The following is a 20,721-nucleotide window of genomic DNA, read 5'->3' as shown; positions in this document are numbered from 1 at the left end:
ACTAAATAAAGCAACTGTAAACTGCAAAGCAACACATGAGATAAACCTAGAATCTACTCATCTCCAAAAGTCTGGATTTCAAAGAATAGATATGATTCTGTTCAACAGAACCAGCAGTGGTATGGCCTGGATTTACTCCCTTGTTCAACCTTCCAGAAAAAAATTTCTCAGTACAGAACATCTGAAGAAGAGATACCTGAGTTCACATACTCACAACCACCACCCACAGACAGCACTGATAAGCTGACACTGCCAGGTACGACTGGGGGGATCTGTGAGGCATTCCCACCCAACCTTCTCATCAACAATTCATTCAGAGCCACAAAGCTGCCAAGTTTGGGAAAGACCAGCAGCCAGAAAGGAAATCAGAACTGGGTATAAGGAGAAACAAAGACCACTTTTCCCTTGGTGAATTTTTATGCCTTTCCCCCTCCTTTTTCTTAAAAAAAAAAAAGTGACTCAGAGTAAACAATCACACCTCTTTCTTTTAATGGAACAAGTCTAGTGTTTTTTCCATTTATTTATTTGAGAAATTGTACAAAGAAAGTCCTCTGTGTGCCAGACACCATACTAAACATTGAGGAAACATGATATTGCTAATAGTATTACTAACAGCAGCTTATACTGAACACTCACTATGAGCCACCACATCCCTGGGTAAAGCGTCTGCCTACAATGCGGGGTTTGATCCCGGGTCAGGAAGATCTCCTGGAGAAGGCAATGGCAACCCACTTCATTATTCTTGCCTGGAAAATCCCATGGATGGAGTAGCCTGGTAGGCTACAGTCCATGGGGTCACAAAGAGTCGGACACGACTGAGCGACTTCACTTCACTTCACTTCATGAGTCTGAAACGAGCCTAAGTACTTTACATGAATTCATCCATCCTCACAACAGCTCAAGAGCAGGAATTACTATTATTTCTACTTTCCACATGGGGAAACTGAGTCATATAAAAGTGAAGCATCTTGAGAGAAATGTGGACATGTCTTCAAGATATCTATAATGAGGTAGGAGAGGTGAGAGGAGGCAATTAGGGCAAGAGGGAAAGCAATAGAAGAATATTGGCTGCTGTGATGGAGGCATGGACAGGATGGTATGGAAATTATGGCAGGAAGTACAGGAGGATGAGATGGTTAACCAGCATCACTGACATGAATATGAGCAAACTCCAGGAGATGGTGAAAGAAAGGGAAGGCTGGTGTGCTGCAATCCATGGGGTTGCAAAGAGTCAGACATGACTTAGCAACTGAACAATGGCAATAGGTGTAGAGATGTGTTTTGTTTTTATTTCTTTACTTATCTTGGCCCCACCACACAGCATGCAGGATCTTAATTCCCTAACCACGGATTGAACCAATGCCCCATGAAGTGGAAGCAAAGTCTTAACCACTGGACCACCAGGGAAGTCCTATGGAGAGGTTTCCCAAAGGAAGTAGTGAATGAAGGGCTGTAGAAAAGATGTGGAAGTGGGAAAGAGAGACACTGAGGATTCCACATGTTCGGAAGCATGGCTAGAGGTTAACAAGTTAATGATAGAGGCTAAAAGAAAGGGAGAAGTTTGGGTGACCACCATTTTTGGGGAGAGTGGGGTGTCAGATAAGAAGTGACACCTTTCCCTTGGGGCAGGAGGTCTGGAGAAGAAGAAGAATGGTGAATATTTAGACACATCAGTTTTCAGGTGGTTTGTGGAATATCCAGTTGAAGTATCCAACAGGCAATTGGTGCAATGGAACTGAACACCAGAATGTGAGCTTGGTTTGAGACTTTTAGCACTTTCTGCAAGAAGCCTTCCCTGACCTTTCCCTTCATTCTCCAGGTTAGGAGCAAAAGCATTCAGGAAATAGCCTATCATAAGTTTTCCTACACTAATTTATACTTACTACATTAGATGGTAACAAAAGACACAGAAGGTGCAGAATTATGTGGAAGAAAATGCACAATTAGAAGAGAGAACCCATGTTGAACACTAGAGATCACAATTGCATATAAGACAGATAAAGAAAAAACAAAGCTAGTGGAGGTGATGGAATTCCAGTTGAGCTATTTCAAATCGTGAAAGATGATGCTGTGAAAGTGCTGCACTCAACATGCCAGCAAATTTGGAAAACTCAGCAGTGGCCACAGGACTGGAAAAGGTCAGTTTTCATTCCAATCCCAAAGAAAGGCAATGCCAAAGAATGCTCAAACTACCGCACAATTACACTCATCTCACAGGCTAGTAAAGTAATGCTCAAAATTCTCCAAGCCAGGCTTCAGCAATACGTGAACCGTGAACTTCCAGATGTTCAAGCTAGTTTTAGAAAAGGCAGAGGAACCAGAGATCAAATTGCCAACATCCACTGGATCATTGAAAAAGCAAGAGAATTCCAGAAAAACATCTATTTCTGCTTTATTGACTATGCCAAAGCCTTTGACTGTGTGGATCACAATAAACTGTGGAAAATTCTGAAAGAGATGGAAATACCAGACCACCTGACCTGCCTCTTGAGAAACCTGGATGCAGGTCAGGAAGCAACAGTTAGAACTGGACATGGAACAACAGACTAGTTCCAAATAGGAAAAGGAGTACGTCAAGGCTGTATATTGTCACCCTGCTTATTTAACTTATATGCAGCGTACATCATGCGAAATGCTGGGCTGGAGGAAGCACAGCTGGAATCAAGATTGCCGGGAGAAATATCAATAACCTCAGCTATGCAGATGACACCACTCTTATGGCAGAAAATGAAGAGGAACTAAAAGAGCCTCTTGATGAAAGTGAAAGAGGAGTGAAAAAGTTGGCTTAAAGCTCAACATTCAGAAAACTAAGATCATGGCATCCAGTCCCATCACTTCATGGGAAATAGATGGGGAAACAGTGGAAACAGTAGCTGACTTTATTTTTCTGGGCTCCAAAATCACTACAGATGGTGATTGCAGCCATGAAATTAAAAGACACTTACTCCTTGGAAGGAAAGTTATGACCAACCTAAACAGCATATTAAAAAGTAGAGACATCACTTTGTCAACAAAGGTCCGTCTAGTCAAGGCTATGGTTTTTCCAGTGGTCATGTATGGATGTGAGAGTTGGACTATAAACAAAGCTGGGAGCCGAAGCATTGATGCTTTTGAACTGTGTGGTGTTGATGCTTACTTCAGTAACTACAGTTAACTTAATGCAAGGAGATCCAACCAGTCCATCCTAAAGGAGATCATTCCTAAAAGAGATCAGTCCTGGGTGTTCATTGGAAGGACTGATGTTGAAGCTGAAACTCCAATACTCTGGCCACCTGATGCGAACAGCTGACTCATTTGAAACAACCCTGATGTTGGGAAAGATTAAGGGCAGGAGGAGAAGGGGACGACAGAGGATGAGATGGTTAGATGGCATCACCGACTCAATGGACATGGGTTTGGGTGGACTCTGGGAGCTGGTGATGGACAGGGAGGCCTGGTGTTCTGCGGTTCATGGGGTCGCAAAGAGTCAGACACGACTGAGTGACTGAACTGAACTGAACTGAAAGAAAAAACATTTAAGGAACACTAGAAATAATGGTCAAGAAACAGAAGGAAATTCAGGAGTGTGTTGTCAAGGGGAAAAAAAATTTAAGAAAATGACTAAGGTGCCAAAGATAAGAACTGCAAGTTTATAACAAAGTGACTGGAGGTGACTGGGATAAGATTGGTTTCAAGAAAGCGACATAGTACATAGAGGTGAGAAATGCAGATATGGAAGTCGAGCTTAAAAAAATGTACACTAAACTTTCAAGGTGCTTGTCCACAAACTTGAGGACAGAAGACTACAATTAAAGAGGAACATGAAGTAGAGGGTAGGTTGAAGGATTTTTAGGATGAGAGAGACTTCAGCATATCTGATGAGGATAAGTCAATAGAACAAAAAAAGTTGGAGAAGAGAAAGGATTACTGATGGGGCAAGTTCCCTGAGGGTTAGCCCATATTGACTTCAATGTGACTTGGAACAGTTTTTGCACATAAACTCATTGAATTTCACCTTCTCACTCGGAAAAACAGAGCAAACGTCATACCTCCCTAACCAAAGTGCAGAGTTTAACCACTATTTTAAAAGGCAATTTTCTCAGCATGTGGACTTGAAATTTATTTTTTAAAAAAAGAAGAAAGAAAACCATGATGAGAACTTCAGTTGCCAAAGCTAAAGGAATCTGACCTGTGGAGGCACCAATGGGAGACAGCCTGTGTGTAGTACCTCTGCAGATGTAATTCTAGTCCTCAGAAAAAAGGTCTTCTGGTTCAAAATAACAGATCAACCACACGTTTATCTCCTCTTCCTTTCAGTAGAAGAACAGATGAAGAGAAACGAACTGGAGAAGGGGTAACTAACTAAATAAAAGGTGAGATATATCAGTAGAGGTGAGCACCAACAGCCACATATGCAGATGCCTCAGCTTATCTGCACTCAGAGACCCCAGATTCTGAAAAAGGTAGGGGTGAGTAACTAACCTGGTATAGAGGCTTCCCTGGTGTCCAGTGGTTAAGAACCTGCCTTGTAATGCAAGGGACACTGGTTTGATCCCTGGTCAGGGAGGATCCCACAACTAAGCCTGTGTGCCACAACTACTGAGAACACCCTAGAGCCCACGAGCTCCAACTCCTGAAGCCCACACACCTATAGCCTGTGTGCTGGAACAAGAGAAGCTACCGCAACAAGAAGCCCGCACATCACAAGGCAGAGTAGCCCTCGCTCGCGTCAACAAGAGAAAGCCCACATGCAACAATGAAGACTCACCACAGCCAACAGATAAATCAAATAGGTGGTATGGGGAACAGCTGAACCCAAGACCCTGAGCATCTACAACACGCCTCTTCTCTGCCTCCTCTAACAGACCTGAGAATTTTTTTCCTTGGGGGGAACTCAACTCAGAGAGGCTGCAGGCTGAGGACATGTGGCATGAGAGAGGACTGGGATCTGCACAGAACTGAACACAGGAGGAGTATGCCTGTGAACCCGGGACTGAAGGGGCCTCCGCCCCCTCTCACCTGCACTACTCCCAGAACACAGGTACTAGCTTCCCCCTCTTACTCCTCACCCCAACAGGGAGGATGGGAGCATCTACTAAGAAGAAATTGACTATCTCCAGAAAGGACTTGCTGACACTGACATTTGGAAACTTCTCAACAAAAAGGCTGCTTGATCACCAATTGATGAGGCCCATTCATACCTATAGCTTTCTGGTCAGCACTTTATAGCTTTGCTCAAACAAGGCTCAAAGAAATTTAAGTTTCCTTCATAAAAAGGACATCTGAAAACAACCCCAAAAGAAAAAGCAACCCAAAGGAAATGGAAAGAGAAAAATTAATCATTTAATGTAATTAATATCTTCATAGACTAAGAAAAGATTAAATTTATTTTTCAATTAATTAATTAATTAATTTGCACTGGGTCTTAGTTGGGGAATATGGGGTCTGGTTCCTTGACCAAGGATCACATCTGAGCCCCCTGCTTTGGGAGCATGGAGTCCTAGCCACTGAACCACCAGGGAAGTCCCAGGCTTTATTTTTAAAAAGAGATAATCAGGGAGCAAGAAGGAGCTCTTCAACATTGAAAATTAAATATCAGATAGACTAAAACTAAAATGCCAAAAAAAAAAAATCTCACAGAAAGTAGAAAGAAATGATAGAGATGAAAACTAGGAAAGGAAAGATAAGAAGAAAACAGATGATTAACCTAACATGCTTGAATAGAAAAAGCAGGGGCAAGAAAACTCCCAGAATAGGAGAGAAATCTCAAGATGAAAAGGATCACAAAAAGATGCTAAAAGTTTCCAAAGAGAAATAAAAAGACTCTCCCCCCAGAAAGGTCATATACACTGAAATGCTACTGCGGATGGCACAGGACTTCCGACCTGGGCTCCTAGAAGACAGTGCAGCAATGTCGTCAAATTTCTGAGGTAAAACTACTTTCACCCTACACCTTGTCAAATGATCAAGTTGCAGGGCAAAATAAAAGCAGATTCAGACTCAAATCATATACCACCCTACCCATTCAAAGCTATGATACAATGTGTTTCTGCAAAGTATGGAAATAAGTCTGGAAAGAAAAATAAATGGCTTGCCAGAAATAGGAAAACCAGCAGAGAGAAGCAGCAGATGGAGGTCAGAAGAGCTGTGTGCCAGATTCAACTATACAGCAGAGGGGAAAAAAATCACAGATTTTGCATTTGATAAATATGTAAATACACAGACAAGCATTTGATAGCTCTGTTTGGGGAAAATATAATAGCTATAGAAGAAACTAAGCAAATGAAGATGGAGCAATTGTTAAACTCCAGGGGGGGAAGAATCAACATTTGTTCAAGAAATGTCATCATGAAATACTACTTGATTTAACAGTGAACAAAAAATTACGTTCTAGTTTTTTAAGGAGAAAGGGAGGGGAAAAGAGAGCTGATTCTTTATCTGTAACAAGGAAAATAAATGTCTAAATGACAAATCAAGAAAAGGTACTACAACAGAGAAGAATAACCCTGATTCCATTTTGCATCTATTCCTTTAGCTCTAACCTTTGCTCTGTTGCCTGTGCTTAGTCATGCAGGCTCGGCACCTTTTGGAAAGGAATGTTGCCTATGGGATAAAATACACAGGATAGTCCATTCTCAAGGCTGTGACATTTAAAGGTATAAATTTTCCCTTCATATACAGATAAAACCGAGTAGGAAATGGCAACCCACTCCACTATTCTTGCCTGGAGAATTCCTTGGACAGAGGAGAGGAGCCTGGGAGGCTACAGTTCATGGGGTCGCAAAGAGCTGGACACGACTGAGTGACTGAACACACACACACACACAGATAAAAGGCTTCCCAGGGGGCCCTAGTGGTAAAGAATCTGTCTATGATGCAGGAGACGTGGGTTTGATCCCTGGGTCAGGAAGATACCTGGAGAAGGGAATGGCAACCTACTCCAGTATTCTTGCCTGGAGAATTCCTTGGACAGAGGAGTCTGGTGGGCTACAGTCCATGGGGTCTCAAAGAGTCAGACATGACTGAGTGTCTAATACTTTCTACTTCCTTCTATAGAGATAAAAAGTTGCAGAACAGAGAACAGCTTTTGCTTTGTTGGTAGTTTATAGGAACATGGTAAACAGATTACACAGATAGCTCCAAGGACATAGGATTCACAGGCCAAATCCTCTCTGCTTTTAATATAAAAGAGGCCTGAATTCTAACTTGGGTAAGATGGTTTTTTGGGATACTAGTCCACCACCTTCTTGGTCTGCTGGCTTTCCAAATAAAGTTGCTATTCCTGGCTGGAACACGTCATCTCTAGGTTTACTAGCCTGTCATGCAGTGAGTTGTATGAGCTTGGACTCAGTAATGGTCTAAGCATTAGTAAGTATTAGTAACTTACTAATTACTAATACTTACTAATTATTGTATTAGTAAGTATTAGTAACAGTATAAGTATTAGTAAGTATAAGTATTTAGAAACACAGGGACAAAAGAATGGTAAGGAATTACCTCTAGTGAGCAAGTCTGAGTTGGGGCAGGGTGGAGCAGAGTAATAGAGTTTTTCATTGATAACAGCTACAATAATAGCTTTTGTTGTTCTTCAGTTGCTAAGTCATGTCCAACTCTTTGTGACTCCATGAATTGCAGCACAGCAGGCCTCCCTGGCCTTCACTATTTCCTGGAGTTTGCTCAAATTCATGTCCATTGAGTCAGTAATGCCATCCAACCACCTAGCTAACATTTACTGAAAATATTTACTATTTTCCAGGCATTATTCTAGGTGTTTTAAATGCATTACCCTAAAATCCTATCAAAAACATTATGAGTTATGTAGTGCCTTTATTATTATTCCTATTTCACAGTAACATTCCCGAGATTATACAACTAAGAAATGTGAGAAGTCAGGATTCAAAATTAAGCAATGAGCGCCTGAGATGGCCCTCTTAGTTGCTATGTTATTCTGGCTACTCTTTTTTTTTTTTTCAGACTTCAGTTTTCGACCTATTAGTGGATAGTAAAATCAAAGTACTGGATCATGATAGTACCCAACTGATAAGGTGTGACTGACTATAATTTATCTTTCTGTGAGGATTATGAAGATTTTAACAGAATTCCAATCAACTAGAAACTTACAGTAAATCTATATTTACATATAATTCACATCTTTTAAAAATATTCTTATTCCATTTACATTGTGTAGCAATCCTATACAGAGATCATTCCATTGGCTCAATCTGGCTGCTTGAATAAAGGGAACAGCCTCTAGTTAATTAACCCATTAACATCTTTCATACATTTAACCTTCCTTTTATGAAGTATCAATATGGTAATATTTGTAGCTGTCCAATTACATCTATAAATGTTTTAAAATGCAGTCTCATTTGTAACTTATTTTGAAAATGAAGTGTTCGCTTAGACCTAATTTATAAATTTCCCTATTTAAAAATATTGAGCAAGCTTAGTAAAATGACCCTGCTTAAGAAGTGAATGCAAAAGTTTTATAGGGCAAATGATTAGTATTATTATTGAAAACAGACAAAACAAGAAAGAAAAAAACTTTCAAACCATTCTCACCTGTGCCATCGAGCTTTTGTCTATAAATAATGTTTTTCTTTGTATCTGAAAAAAAGATAGCCTTCTCGCGGGCATCAAAATCAATCCCAAGGAAGACGGAAGAAGATCCTGTCACTGGAAGGATGACATCCGTCTGGTGAGAGAGGGTGAGCGGGATGCCACGAACAGCCAGATTAGATGAAAAGAGCAGAAACCGCTCAGCAGCTGTGGAAAGGACACACACAGTCAACCACAGCATGATTCTTGCCTTCTCCCAGTTCCAGAGAAATTACTTTTACACCCATAAACACATCTGATAATCCTGAAATAAATACAACAAATATGTAAAAAACATAGTTGGAAATAATGGAAAGAGGGAAAATACCATAAAGGCAGTAAGTATTACAATCTTACTTCTCCCTGAGAAATTTATCCTTAGGATTTACTTATATAACACATGGTGTCCATATGCTGAATTTCTAAATTGGTATTAACTGAATAATGATTCCATCAAAATTCTCAAGTTACACTAACTTTTGTGTAGAGATCTATATCAAGAATCCTACTACAGTTTAGGAGATGCGAAGACCAGCAAAAAAGAAGATTTACAGAAACTAGGTAAATTATTCAGAAAGAAACAAAGGAAGGAAAGCAGAAAGGGAGGAGAGGAATGAAGGAAATAAGAAAGAAGAAGTGATGTGTAAAATCAAAGAAGAAGGCAGAGACAATGGGCCAGGAAATAAAAAATGAGAACATGGTTTTTGCAATGAGGGTGATTTTTATCTGAATCTAGGATGACCGAGAAAGTGAACAAATTTGTTCAAGTTAAAATAAGAGAATTTACATACTAATCCAGAAGTACAGCAGGGAGTAAGAATGTGTCAAAAGCATTAAAAAAAAGAGTTGTCAAAGGGACAATAAGTGAGAGAAACAAATATTGTAGGAGTGCATTTCATCATCAGATGAAGACGAGGTAGCGTTATTTTAATGTGAGTGTAGGTGATCAAAGAGGAAGGCTACGCATTTAATGAAATGAAATGAAAACCAAAGCATAGAAGCAGATATAGAGAGAAAATCTGAACTGAGGAGTAAACACCAGATGAAGAAATGAGCTACCCCAACACTTAGGAGTTTAGTTTGGAATATAGCAGTAAAGCCAAGTGGGATCAAGATGTGATTACTGGACTGGCAAAGTGGTGAGCTAAGAGAAGTCAATAAAAGTGATGGCAAGTGCTTCCCACTAGGGTTAAGGCTAACATCTAAAGCTATACATGTGGTAGAGTAAAAGGTTCAAAATTAAATCCTATGAATTTCAAGAGCATAGTTTAAAGAAAGAGAAAGTGATTTCAGGAATGAGAGTCACCCAAGGAAACCCTAAATGTGTCCCAAATGATGCAAATTTACATCTTCAAACATGTTCTTTGCACAAAAGGAAGAGTGCCTACAAAGGAAGATGCCCGTGGGCTACCGAAAGCTTATTCGCTGGGAAGAAGTGCTACAGGGAGCTGGCCCAGTCCCAAAGCAGTGCATGCACAGCCCTGTGCTGACTGGCAGAAAGATAGTCCAAAAGTGATCTTACCAACACAATGATAGTCATCCCAATCCGGAATGGAGCCAAGCCTACACTTGCAACGGTAACCCAAACCACCATTGAATGTTCTGTGGCTGAGGAGACAGATGTGCTGACAGCCCCCATTTTCATGTGCACATGGATTCATTGCTGGAAGGAAAAATGCACATTGTTAAATCTCAATTAGAAATGCTTATTTATCCAACACATGCGAAGCCATTTTGCGACCTATGGGTGAAATGGGTTTGAAACTCCTTGGAGACATCACTACTGGTTATTACTGTATACATCCATTTAACTGCTCCCAATCCCATTGCTGTTCTTGAATCTACTCTTAAACTGATAGTGGCCAAAATAATAATAATAATAATAATAATTTCTGCAATTGAATAGCCTTGAGGGTTCTTATCCTCCCAGTAACTATATCACTCTGTCTGCTAGCATCAGTGATTCAAAAAATGACTTCCCCCAAATAACCTTCCTGGATACTTACTTTGTAAGACAATTTACCACCAAAGGTTCTAAGAGGTAAACATTACTATCCCAATTTTACAGAAAAGGAAACCAAAGTTCCAAAAGATTTGACAACTTGCTCAAGATTATTTGGTTGTTAAACAACTAAACTAATATTTAAATCCAGATCTAATTCCGAAACCCTACATGTCTGAAACACAAACCAGTTTATACATCCAAAAGCAATTCTCAAGGCAATGACTTCAGAAAGTTCACTGTATGCAAGACTGTCAAAGTTAAAAATCTCTGCTTTTGAAATTGTTTCCTTATCCTTTAACTTACTCTTTAAAATAGTCTCTTTACCTTCTCAAGTAGATTCATTTTGAGAAACACAGGCAGGTATCATTCTGAGGCAAATAATATAATTTAGATGATGAAACTGGGTTATACTTTTGGTCAAGGGCAGATGTGAGTTTAGTAGCCCATGAATTGATCATTCCAAACAGATATTTTCTAATATAGTATATACCTTCATATATATACATATAGTATATATTTTCCAATGAAGTGTTTGTTTATGTAGGAAGGGTAGTCATCCAAAACCATCCGTTCTAGAGGCTGGTTTGTTTGGGTGTTTTAAATCAGCCTAATTACTTCATAGTCTTTCTCCAGAAAGCCAGACCCATCACTTAGCATTAGAGATTTAAAGTGAAATATTTCTTTCTCTGAATTACTGTTCACTGATATTAAGCTTTCTTCCAAAGTAGCCTAGTTTGTGTTTCTTTTCTTTGATGCATAAGCAAATGCAGAAAAGAGCTATGGACACAGTCCAGTCATGTTAGTTTAAAACCTTGAAACAAAACTTATTATAAAATAACATAAGACTTAACAGTGTCTGAATCAAAATATTTCATTTCTTTGATTAGCGACTATCCTGAGAGACACCAAACCCAATGCTAAACAGGTGTCATACAAGGAAGAAGAAGAAGGGAAAAAAAAAAGCTCTGGCACTACCTAAATAAAATGACCGCTTAGGCATGTTATTTTCTTCTTCTGGTCTGGCTTCCTTGACTATAATATTAGAAAGTTGAATTGGGAGATTTCTCCCAGTAGACAAAGGATGGGTAATTTTAGTTTGGTGTACTTGCTGCTCTTTCTCCAACCTGTAGACAGGATCTGGTACACTGCATATGCCAATAAATATCTGTTAAACACACCTCTGTGTTCTTTGTAGACTGAAATACATCAACTTTGTAGACTGAAATACATCAACTTCTCTAAAATACCCATGACCTGCAAAGCTAATTTCAGCTAGTTTAACTCTCTAGATAATCCATCAAACATTTGAAAACACCACCCAAATCTCATGAGAACTTTGAGAAAACCTTTCTACCAAGGGCTGTACCAAGCAGGGTTTTCCACTGTTGGGGGCCGCCTACCATCGGGCTGCCTGAGGGCATGGTAAACAGTCACTCCAAACGGCCTCAGGGAAGAGCGGTAGTACAGTCTGGGGTTAGTCTCCTTGAACTTGTTTGCCTTCAATACAGCCATCTTTGTCCAATCGGTGAAAAACAACTGTCCTTCAAACAAGCTTATTGAAAAGGGATGAGGAATGTTCGAGCCTCCATGAATTACTGTCATCCTGTTACCGAAGAGACACACCATACAGCTTTGATTAAAGGTGGAATTAGTTCACATAAATGCTTAAAAGCTAAAAAATTGCTAGTTACAACTACAGAATATATAGTCAAGACACACTTTAAGATGCAGGTGTATTTCTGTCTATACTTGCTAGAAGGACTTCCATGTTGCCAAGAGCCTTGGCACTTATAGACCATTCCCGTCCTAGCTAAATTTTTTGAGAAATTTTCCACCTGTTCTTCATTCTTTTAAGGTTGCCCCACATATAAAAGGGCTAAGATGTGAAACATAATTTTGAAATTCCTAGGGGAAAGAGTGTAACAAGGGATGGGAAATCTGGTAGAAGATGCCTTCAACACTCACTCCACTCACAACATTGCACCACTGAACATTTCTCAGCCACTAGGGAACAAGACAGCAAGTTGGAAAATTCGACACATGGCAAACACAGACCTATTTCTGACGTCACTCTAGAGAGCAGAAAAAGCAGGGCTACCACTGACATGCCCTTGCCTGATTAAACTGTCAGCTAATCACGTGATAGTGGAGACAGAGTGCTCAGAACTGCTTAAATGGGAGACAACAGAGGTAAGAAGTGCCAGACAAGGAGAAGAAATCAACATTGCTGCCATGACTACATCTACAGAAACAGTCATTCACTGAGGCCACATAAAGTGAGGTGGAGGATGGTTCACCAAAGAGAAAAAAGTTAGTCAATTTCTCAATTGTATGATTCATATGATTATTTTTGTCATTAATTCATATTCTCACCTTGGGAACCAGTTTCGGTAATAAGAAGTCATAGCCTTAATACACAATCTCTTCATTTAAACAAATAGAGATTGTGGCAAACTGTGATACCATTCTTACAAATAGAGATAAAGGAGAAACAAAAGTATCATGGTCTTTTTATTGAGAAAATAAGATCAAGTCCTTCAGAAAAATCAAATTGACACAAGTAATTTTTCTTGGTCAAAAGTTAAAGGCTGTTTTAACCAGTTTTTGAAAACACCAAAAGAAGAGGATGTAAAGTAGTTAACAAATTAATCTATGGTCAACTCTAGTATGACTAAGAAGATGAAGGAAAAAAGTATGCCATAGTCTGCATTCAAATGTTGTTTAAATGCCTTTGAAGTATATCAGGTAAAAAGTCAGAATTTCTCTTTAAGGTTTGAAAAATATATAAGAGAAGTATAAAATCCAGTTAATTCCCACCAGATAACGTTAAACCTATTTACTAGGGGGAAAATAGAAAACTAAACTATCAAATGATCTTTGGAAACAAACCCTAAGGGACCCAGAAAAATGAACTCAGGAGTTAATGAAAATAATATGCTTCATCTGGGAGTGAAGGAGGGTTTGGAGAAGAGAAATCAAATTTGAGTGTTAACATGGAACAAGTTAAAACTCAGAGCAGGTCACATCATGCAAATATCAACACAAAGATCATTCAAGTTATGTCAACCAACAAAGCAGTCTTTTAATTCTAGTTCTTCAGTATCCCTCTCCATAAATTTTATGTACTTCTCCCAAACTTATAAAGATGTATTTAAAAAAAAAAAAAAAAAACTTCTTACCTTTTAAGTCCATCGTAAGTTACAGTCTCAATGTAATCAAATCGGGAGTCAACCCAGTAAACACGCTTTGATACCAAATCCAGGGTTATCCCACCAGGCCATCCCAGCTTTGTTGTTACCAAGTCTTTACGGTTGGAGCCATCCATGTAAGCTCTTTCTATCCTCGGTACCCCAAAAACGTTTTGCCAATCTGAGAAAAATAAATAACTACAAAAGAAAAAAGATGAGAGAATCAGCTATTTTACAAGTTTACTTAGTAAATATCTTTTGAGATTGTGTGTTTGGATCAATGGAAATCTCTTCTAGCTGATAAGAGAACCATGGAGGTTTAAAACAACAGAGAAATTTTAAAGCATTAAAAATCAGAGATGGTAAGGACCAATTTTGGGGGGGGAGGGCGTCGAAAACTCCAAATAGCAACTATGAAAATGCACAATTCACAGGCAAAAAAAAAAGCTTATCTACCTTCTAACCTTCTTAATGTTTCTCCCCTGTTCCCTGACTCCATCTTTCACTTCTCTATTTACAGCCAGCAAAACTGCTACCAAGAAAAAAAAAATCTATCAAGCCATTTCCCTCCTTAAGTCCTCATTCTAAGGCACAGTCTAGACATCATATACGTCATTTTCAAGGAAGGACAGATCATGAAATAGAAATGAATAATAACCAGCACTTAAGCAGCCTCAAGTTCATCCAACACTTCTAAGACCCAACTGTGAAAATCTAGGCAAAAGCTAGTCTCTACATAACTGGTCTCAAATGTGAGGATCGGGAAAATCTTAATTTATACCTGGAGAAAACACTAACATCTCAACACTTGTCTCTAACAGGAAATCACTAAAAGGGATAGGTCCGGTAGGGATAAGAGTAAAGTATTCAGATTGTTAGCTTAGAAATTCTATTAGGGATTGTAGATAGAGAAGGAACTTTAGGGAGGCTTTGGGAGACCACGGTAAGTTAATGAGCACTCAAGAAGGTAATGGAAAAATCATCAAACAATGTGGGTTTGCTTGACTTATAAAGCAGAGCAAGTGGCATAGTATCAAAGCCAGACTGGTGTGCATAACAACAAAACCAAGCTAACCTGCTTACCAACAAAACCATGCAACAGAAGCATGAGACATGCCCCAAAACAAAAAAACAATCATGGAAAATAAGGCCTACAACCTGCCCAGTGATGTCAACAAGTTAATGACCTAGGGAATGTTCTTTGCATGCACAAAAATACTAATTTAGGGAAAGGTGATATTTTAAAGTGAAAGACACTAGTACTGAGATCTGAATTTTTCCATAGTGCCATGATGATCCTAGATGCACCTCAAAAACTCTCCCACCCAACAAATAGGAGAAATTAACGACCAAAGACTCAAAGAATGAAAAAGAAGGTGGTCTTATCCACCTCCCCTCTCTTCCTTTAATTATAAAAATGTAACCCACTAAATATTCAGGGCAGTGCAACACTAACATCCTATGCTAATAAATCACTTATCTATCACTTTGCCTCTTGCTAAATCCTTTCTGTACTGAAGCATAAAGAACTGGGGCTCTTCAGAGCCCTCCAAAACACCACTTAGTGGTTTTAGATCTATCCCCTGCTTAAAACAACTTCACAACTTAAGAGTGATCACATTAACAATGATTTAGTTGTGACAGTACTATTAGAGTGAGTCAGAAAAAAGAATTCAATCTCTCAGCCAGGAAAACATGGCAAACACTAAGCATAAAATTCATACCCCAATAACATTACATATTTTTAGGACATTAGTAGGTATATTTGCACATCCTCAAATCAGATTATATTTAGCTAACTCCTTTAAAGGTGCTATGAAAAGAGATATGAAATAAACAAAGATTCTACAGTACAGAGCATAAAGAATCTTAAACTATGCCAATGGATGTTTTATCTAAAGGGGGAGAAATGAAACTCAAAAAATGCTGAAATCAGTATGTTTGCAAATAACTTACCCAACAGTTGGGTCCACAGCAATTCCTCTAGGATGTCCCAAATGTTCACTTATAAGGGTAATCCGATGGCTTCCATCCAAATTTGCCACATCTATGCAGTTGACTCTGGTCTCCACAATATAAAGTTTATCATTTACCCAATCCACAGCCAGATTCTCTGGGTCTTCGATAGAAACACCGAGAACTTCTCTGGTACGTGAACCAGAGATGTCAACTGAAAAAACCTGCAAGAAAAACCAAAATTATTAAACGTCTTAAGCATAACTAGTTGGGAGAGTTTTCCAGGGACTTATCTTTGGTGTAGAAATCAGTCATTTAAACTAAAAAAAAAATTCACTAGAGACTTTTTATTTCACATCATGGGTTACTGGGAGGTGGTGGGGCATTTCTTTAAAAGCATGTGAGGCATATATAAAAAGTTGAGTTTAAAAAAAAAAAAAAAAAAGCCTGCATCTCTAATTCTTAGGTAGTTAGTGAAAGTTTAATTCAATGTGGATTTTTGGTGGCACAGGTGGAAGTAGTTTGCTTTGATTTCTAGCTATTATTAAATCATACCCACTAGTAATCCAAAGTCTCAATTTTTGGAAAATTTATGGAATTTATCCATTAATTGAATTAAAATTTTATTAATGGTACAAGGAAATGTAAGAAGAAATAAAATATCATAACTCTTTAAGAGTCTCTAAAATTTATGTTTAAAAAATCTCTGTTGCATTACTCAAAGTTGAAATCAGATCCATCACATTTTCCAAATAAGAGAGCATAATGAAATTTTGGCTGTTAAACAAAATACTGTCAATATTTGTTACCCAATGCTCAATTACAGTTCCATTTAGAAGATGCAGGTAAAATCTGATTTTTATCATCCAGGAAAGCAGAATACTTTTTACATTTTAAATGATCAAGTTTCAAAAATTACTACCAAATATCTATCCAGTTTTGAAAGAATGTCTACTATTTCTTTTAATTAGGCTTTTGGACTCCATTTCGAATAAAATTAAAAGTTGCTCAAGGCTAATCCATATAATAGACTGCTTTGTTTAACAGGTCACATGTAATACTATAGCAGTAAAAGGTGCTGATTAACATAAAATATCTCAAGGGCCTTTTTTGTTAGAAAACAAAGGAACTTCCCTCCCTACTCCTCCCAAAATGAAAAACTATCAACACTTTGTGCTTGGAGTTCTATCAGGTCCCAAGCTATACTCCAGAAATTTCTATTTACCTTATTTTGCACAATGTCAGTCCAAAAGACTCTGCGTCGCCGATAGTGAAAATCCACACCCACAGCCAATCCACGATTTTGAGACTGTGCCAGAATCTGAAAGTTGTTTCCATGAATGTTACCCTTTAGCAAATCCCGACCATTGGAGAAGATCACAAAGGCCTCACCAACTAAATGTGAAGAAGGAAGGCATTGTCAGTCCTTCAAGTGAACAGAGATGATGAAGCAACTTACAACTATGTTTTCTTATTTGGTTTTAAATATTCAGAAAATACATATCAGAATGTGTATGTAGAGATACATATCATTACAGATGGGCAAATCAGGCACAAAGGTTTAATGAAATGTCCAAAATCACAGTAAGTTAGGAACAGAGTCTGGCAAGAACTCAAGTGTCCTAAATGCTGGTTCAGTGACACTGAGGTATCAGAGAATCTTTGATGATATGGGCACCTTTCCCCAGGTGCAACTTTAGATTGTCTAAAACACAAAATACATTTTAAAAATTAATGGGAAACCACCCAATGTGAAAAACACGGCAATGGTGGATCCAAACCTGCTACACCCATATACTTACAAGAATGCAAAATGAATACAGTTATTCATTGAAGTCTGGTTTGCTATATCAAAGGATAAGAAATAATATAAAAGTCCACCACTAAAGGACTAGTTAGATAAATTATATACATCCAAAACACGGATTCTGCCACTATTAAAAAACACTGTAGACCTGAAACACTGGAAACCAACTATACTTCAAATAAAAATAAAACAAAATTAAAATAGAGTTCTCTATGTTGATATGGTAAGCCCTTAAAAATATAGTATGCAACATTAGCAAAATGAAGAACTGTATGTATAGTTTACTACCATATATGTAAAAATAGAGTTAAATGTCTATATTTGCATACTCTTATTTATGCATTTAATAATCTCTAGAATTAAACAGTGATTACCCATAGAAGAGGAGAAGTGGGAAACTGGGCAGAGTGGAATGGGTATAGGGGGTGGGGAGGTGGTCATATAACTTCTCAATAACGTGAAATTTTTGAAAATACGAGTATGTACCTGTTCAAAAATAAATGTTAAAAATCAGTTGTAACTAAAGTTAGTCCACAACATATCAGGTATTTTCTACACAAAAACAACTAGAAAACAGATGGGCAAATCAGTTTCAGAAAGACACTAAAGGTGGTTTAAATAGGTGTGGGAAAAAAATAATAATAATTGGGAAAAGAGAGTGAAGTCAAGATCTCATTACCCAGAAATCCATAGTGACAAAAATTGTCATGACTTTTCTATACCACAGTGCTCTTATAATGAGGGCATTTTCACAAGCTGTAATCCAAATTTAGCAGATGCATTTTGAACCACCTCTAAAAAAATTTTGCATAAATAGTGCCTATTGATATTTGTCAGCTTGTGGTAGGTACATTAATTAAAAATAGGTCAAATGTACTCATAAAATTTATGTGGTAGATGATACACTATTTCAGGCCCAAAGTGAACAAGCAATCAATAAAATTTAAAAAACCCAACAACTATTAATCCACAAGTTGGTCCCTAACAGCATGAAATTATTGACCCATTCTTCCAACAGCAGGTGCCACATCTGATTTGTGGTAATCAAACCCGCCATCTGCCTTAATGCTGATATTTCTTTTGACTTCTGCTATGCAAAGAGGGTGGAAGTTTAGTGTTCAGAAACACGAGTGTCTTTAATTTACTTACAAGAAGAATTAGCTCTGCAGTGCTGCTGGTGCTCCAGGACATACCCCTCTACACAGTCACACCGGTGATGGCCAATTCGGTCTTCACATATCTGATCACAAACTCCCCATATCTGGCAATCATCAAAATCTGCCACATAGGAAATAACTACTTATAATAGCATTTAACAACATGTCTTAAGCACTTTCTGAAAAAAGTTTTAGACAAGCTATACAGCAATCTGGTGATGCAACTGCCTAAGAAAGTACCCCTTAGGGAGGCAGGGCATAGGCATTGTCACACTAAGGAAAACCTAAGGTTCTTTAAAATCTACATAAAGGATAACATTGCAGGTGATGCACAACACTGCCTGGACTCATTGCCTTAGCATTTCATTTATTAATGATGGTTTACAAAATACCTGAATTTTGGTATAAATGCATCCTTTTAAAATTGTGCTTTCCAATCTGGTAGACACTAGCTCTCTGCAGCTTCTCAAAGTCATATTTAGATTAACTAAAGTGAAATAAACTTAATAATGCAATTTCTCAGTCACACTTGCCACATTTCAAATGCTGACAGCCACATGTGACTGGCAGTTACTGTACAGACATTTCCGTCACTGCAGAAAGAACTGCCTTATATCCAATTGCTCAATGAGACACAAATAAAGTATGCAATAAAGTATCTGGAAAGGTCTGTTTATCCTTTTCTCTGATGTCAAAAGTCATCACCAAAATTAAAAATCATTTTTAAGTCATGAAAAATACATTCTCTTCTGCTTACTCATTAGCATTATTCATTCATTTAATATGTACTTGTTGAAAATCCATTACACAATAGAGCTCTGTTCAATGACCAAGTAGTCCCAGTTCTATCAAATAGTAAAAAGACTTTCAATATAATTGACACATAAACAATACAACATGGGGGGAGGGAAGAAAAACACACATGTCTTTCTTTAAGATTATAAAGCGTAAAGGGCAAGAAATTGTCCTATCCTTGGTTAACTGCTGCCAAATATTTCATTTGACCCTCGAAGTTCACATCCACTCTTCACCTTCCTTCGCCCTGCTCTCTTTCTTTGAAGAATGATGTCCACAGTCTAAATCAACAGGCTCCTACTCCCTAGGGCTTCAGAAAATTCTCAAGTAAATTATAATTCCTGAGACTTACAGGTCTAGGTTTCTCTAGAATTTCTAGAATCTGATAACATTTGCAAAGCTGTGAGTTGAATTCTACCACACCTGCTGCATGCCCCACCATCCTGTGACTCCCCAACAAGAAAGACCAAGAAGGAATTTCCTGGTGGTCCAGTGGTTAAGAATCTGCCTTCCAATGCAAGGGACATGGGTTTGATCCCTGGTTGGGGAACTAAGATCCCACAGCTACTAAGCCCTTGCCCTCTAGAGCCCAGGCTCCACAACTAGAGAAGCCCCCAAGTGCCATTAACTAGAGAGAAAGCCCACATGCCACAACAAAGACCCAGCACAGTCAAAATCTTAAAAATAAAAAATTTTAATTAAAAAAAAGAAAGACCAAGAAAGCCCTGGGATCAAGATAATGGTTCCCATTTTCCCTCCAGATCAAGTATAACAACACAGACCAGCACATCTTTCATCCCCAGGACTGTGACAAGAAAAAATTAATCCAATTTGGACAGGACAAGGTAAAAGGACATGTGGGTATAGACAAAAAGCCAACATTTGACCTATTTCTTCTGTGTCCTCACATCATTTCTGAGAAAACACCACGTGAGGCTTTGCTTCAGTAGGAATGTACAGGACATTCGCCCTCAAACTCCCAGGGTATCATGACCTCATTTTGAGTGCAAGACACTATGACTATGTCTAAGGATCTGGAGTCACCCTGGAAACAGGAGTTCTCATGTCAAAAAGAGGGTGGAAAAGTCATAACTGGGAATTCTTGGGTGCAAATGCCCTTCCTACAGTCTGGGTTACAAGTACTTTACAGGTTTAAATGAGTAAATAAACACTGTCACTTTTAATGACTGAGGAAGATTCTGTTCATCATTACAAAGAAGAATGAAGGCCAATTAA

General features: G+C 38.4%; 1 protein-coding gene across 2 annotated transcripts in view; it reads right to left on the bottom strand.

The window, feature by feature from the left end:
- The window catches only part of LRP2 (LDL receptor related protein 2), a 176,544-nt gene that overhangs the window by 98,214 nt on the left and 57,609 nt on the right, over positions 1-20,721 (bottom strand). Inside the window, exons 10-16 of one of the 2 annotated variants that reach the window (XM_043894725.1) lie at positions 18,683-18,811; positions 16,952-17,121; positions 15,727-15,950; positions 13,762-13,968; positions 11,983-12,185; positions 10,100-10,240; positions 8,542-8,745 (exon numbers count right to left, since the gene is read on the bottom strand). In XM_043894725.1, the coding sequence (XP_043750660.1) occupies positions 8,542-8,745; positions 10,100-10,240; positions 11,983-12,185; positions 13,762-13,968; positions 15,727-15,950; positions 16,952-17,121; positions 18,683-18,811 (1,278 nt within the window). Of the gene's footprint in view, positions 1-8,541; positions 8,746-10,099; positions 10,241-11,982; positions 12,186-13,761; positions 13,969-15,726; positions 15,951-16,949; positions 17,122-18,682; positions 18,812-20,721 lie in introns of those variants that run through there. The other variant, XM_043894726.1, reaches the window with a different exon arrangement.

Source organism: Cervus elaphus, chromosome 33, assembly GCF_910594005.1.
Source record: "Cervus elaphus chromosome 33, mCerEla1.1, whole genome shotgun sequence".
NCBI lineage: Eukaryota > Metazoa > Chordata > Mammalia > Artiodactyla > Cervidae > Cervus > Cervus elaphus.
Note: the sequence above shows the minus strand (reverse complement) of the source record. Positions and strands in the feature narration are given on the sequence as shown.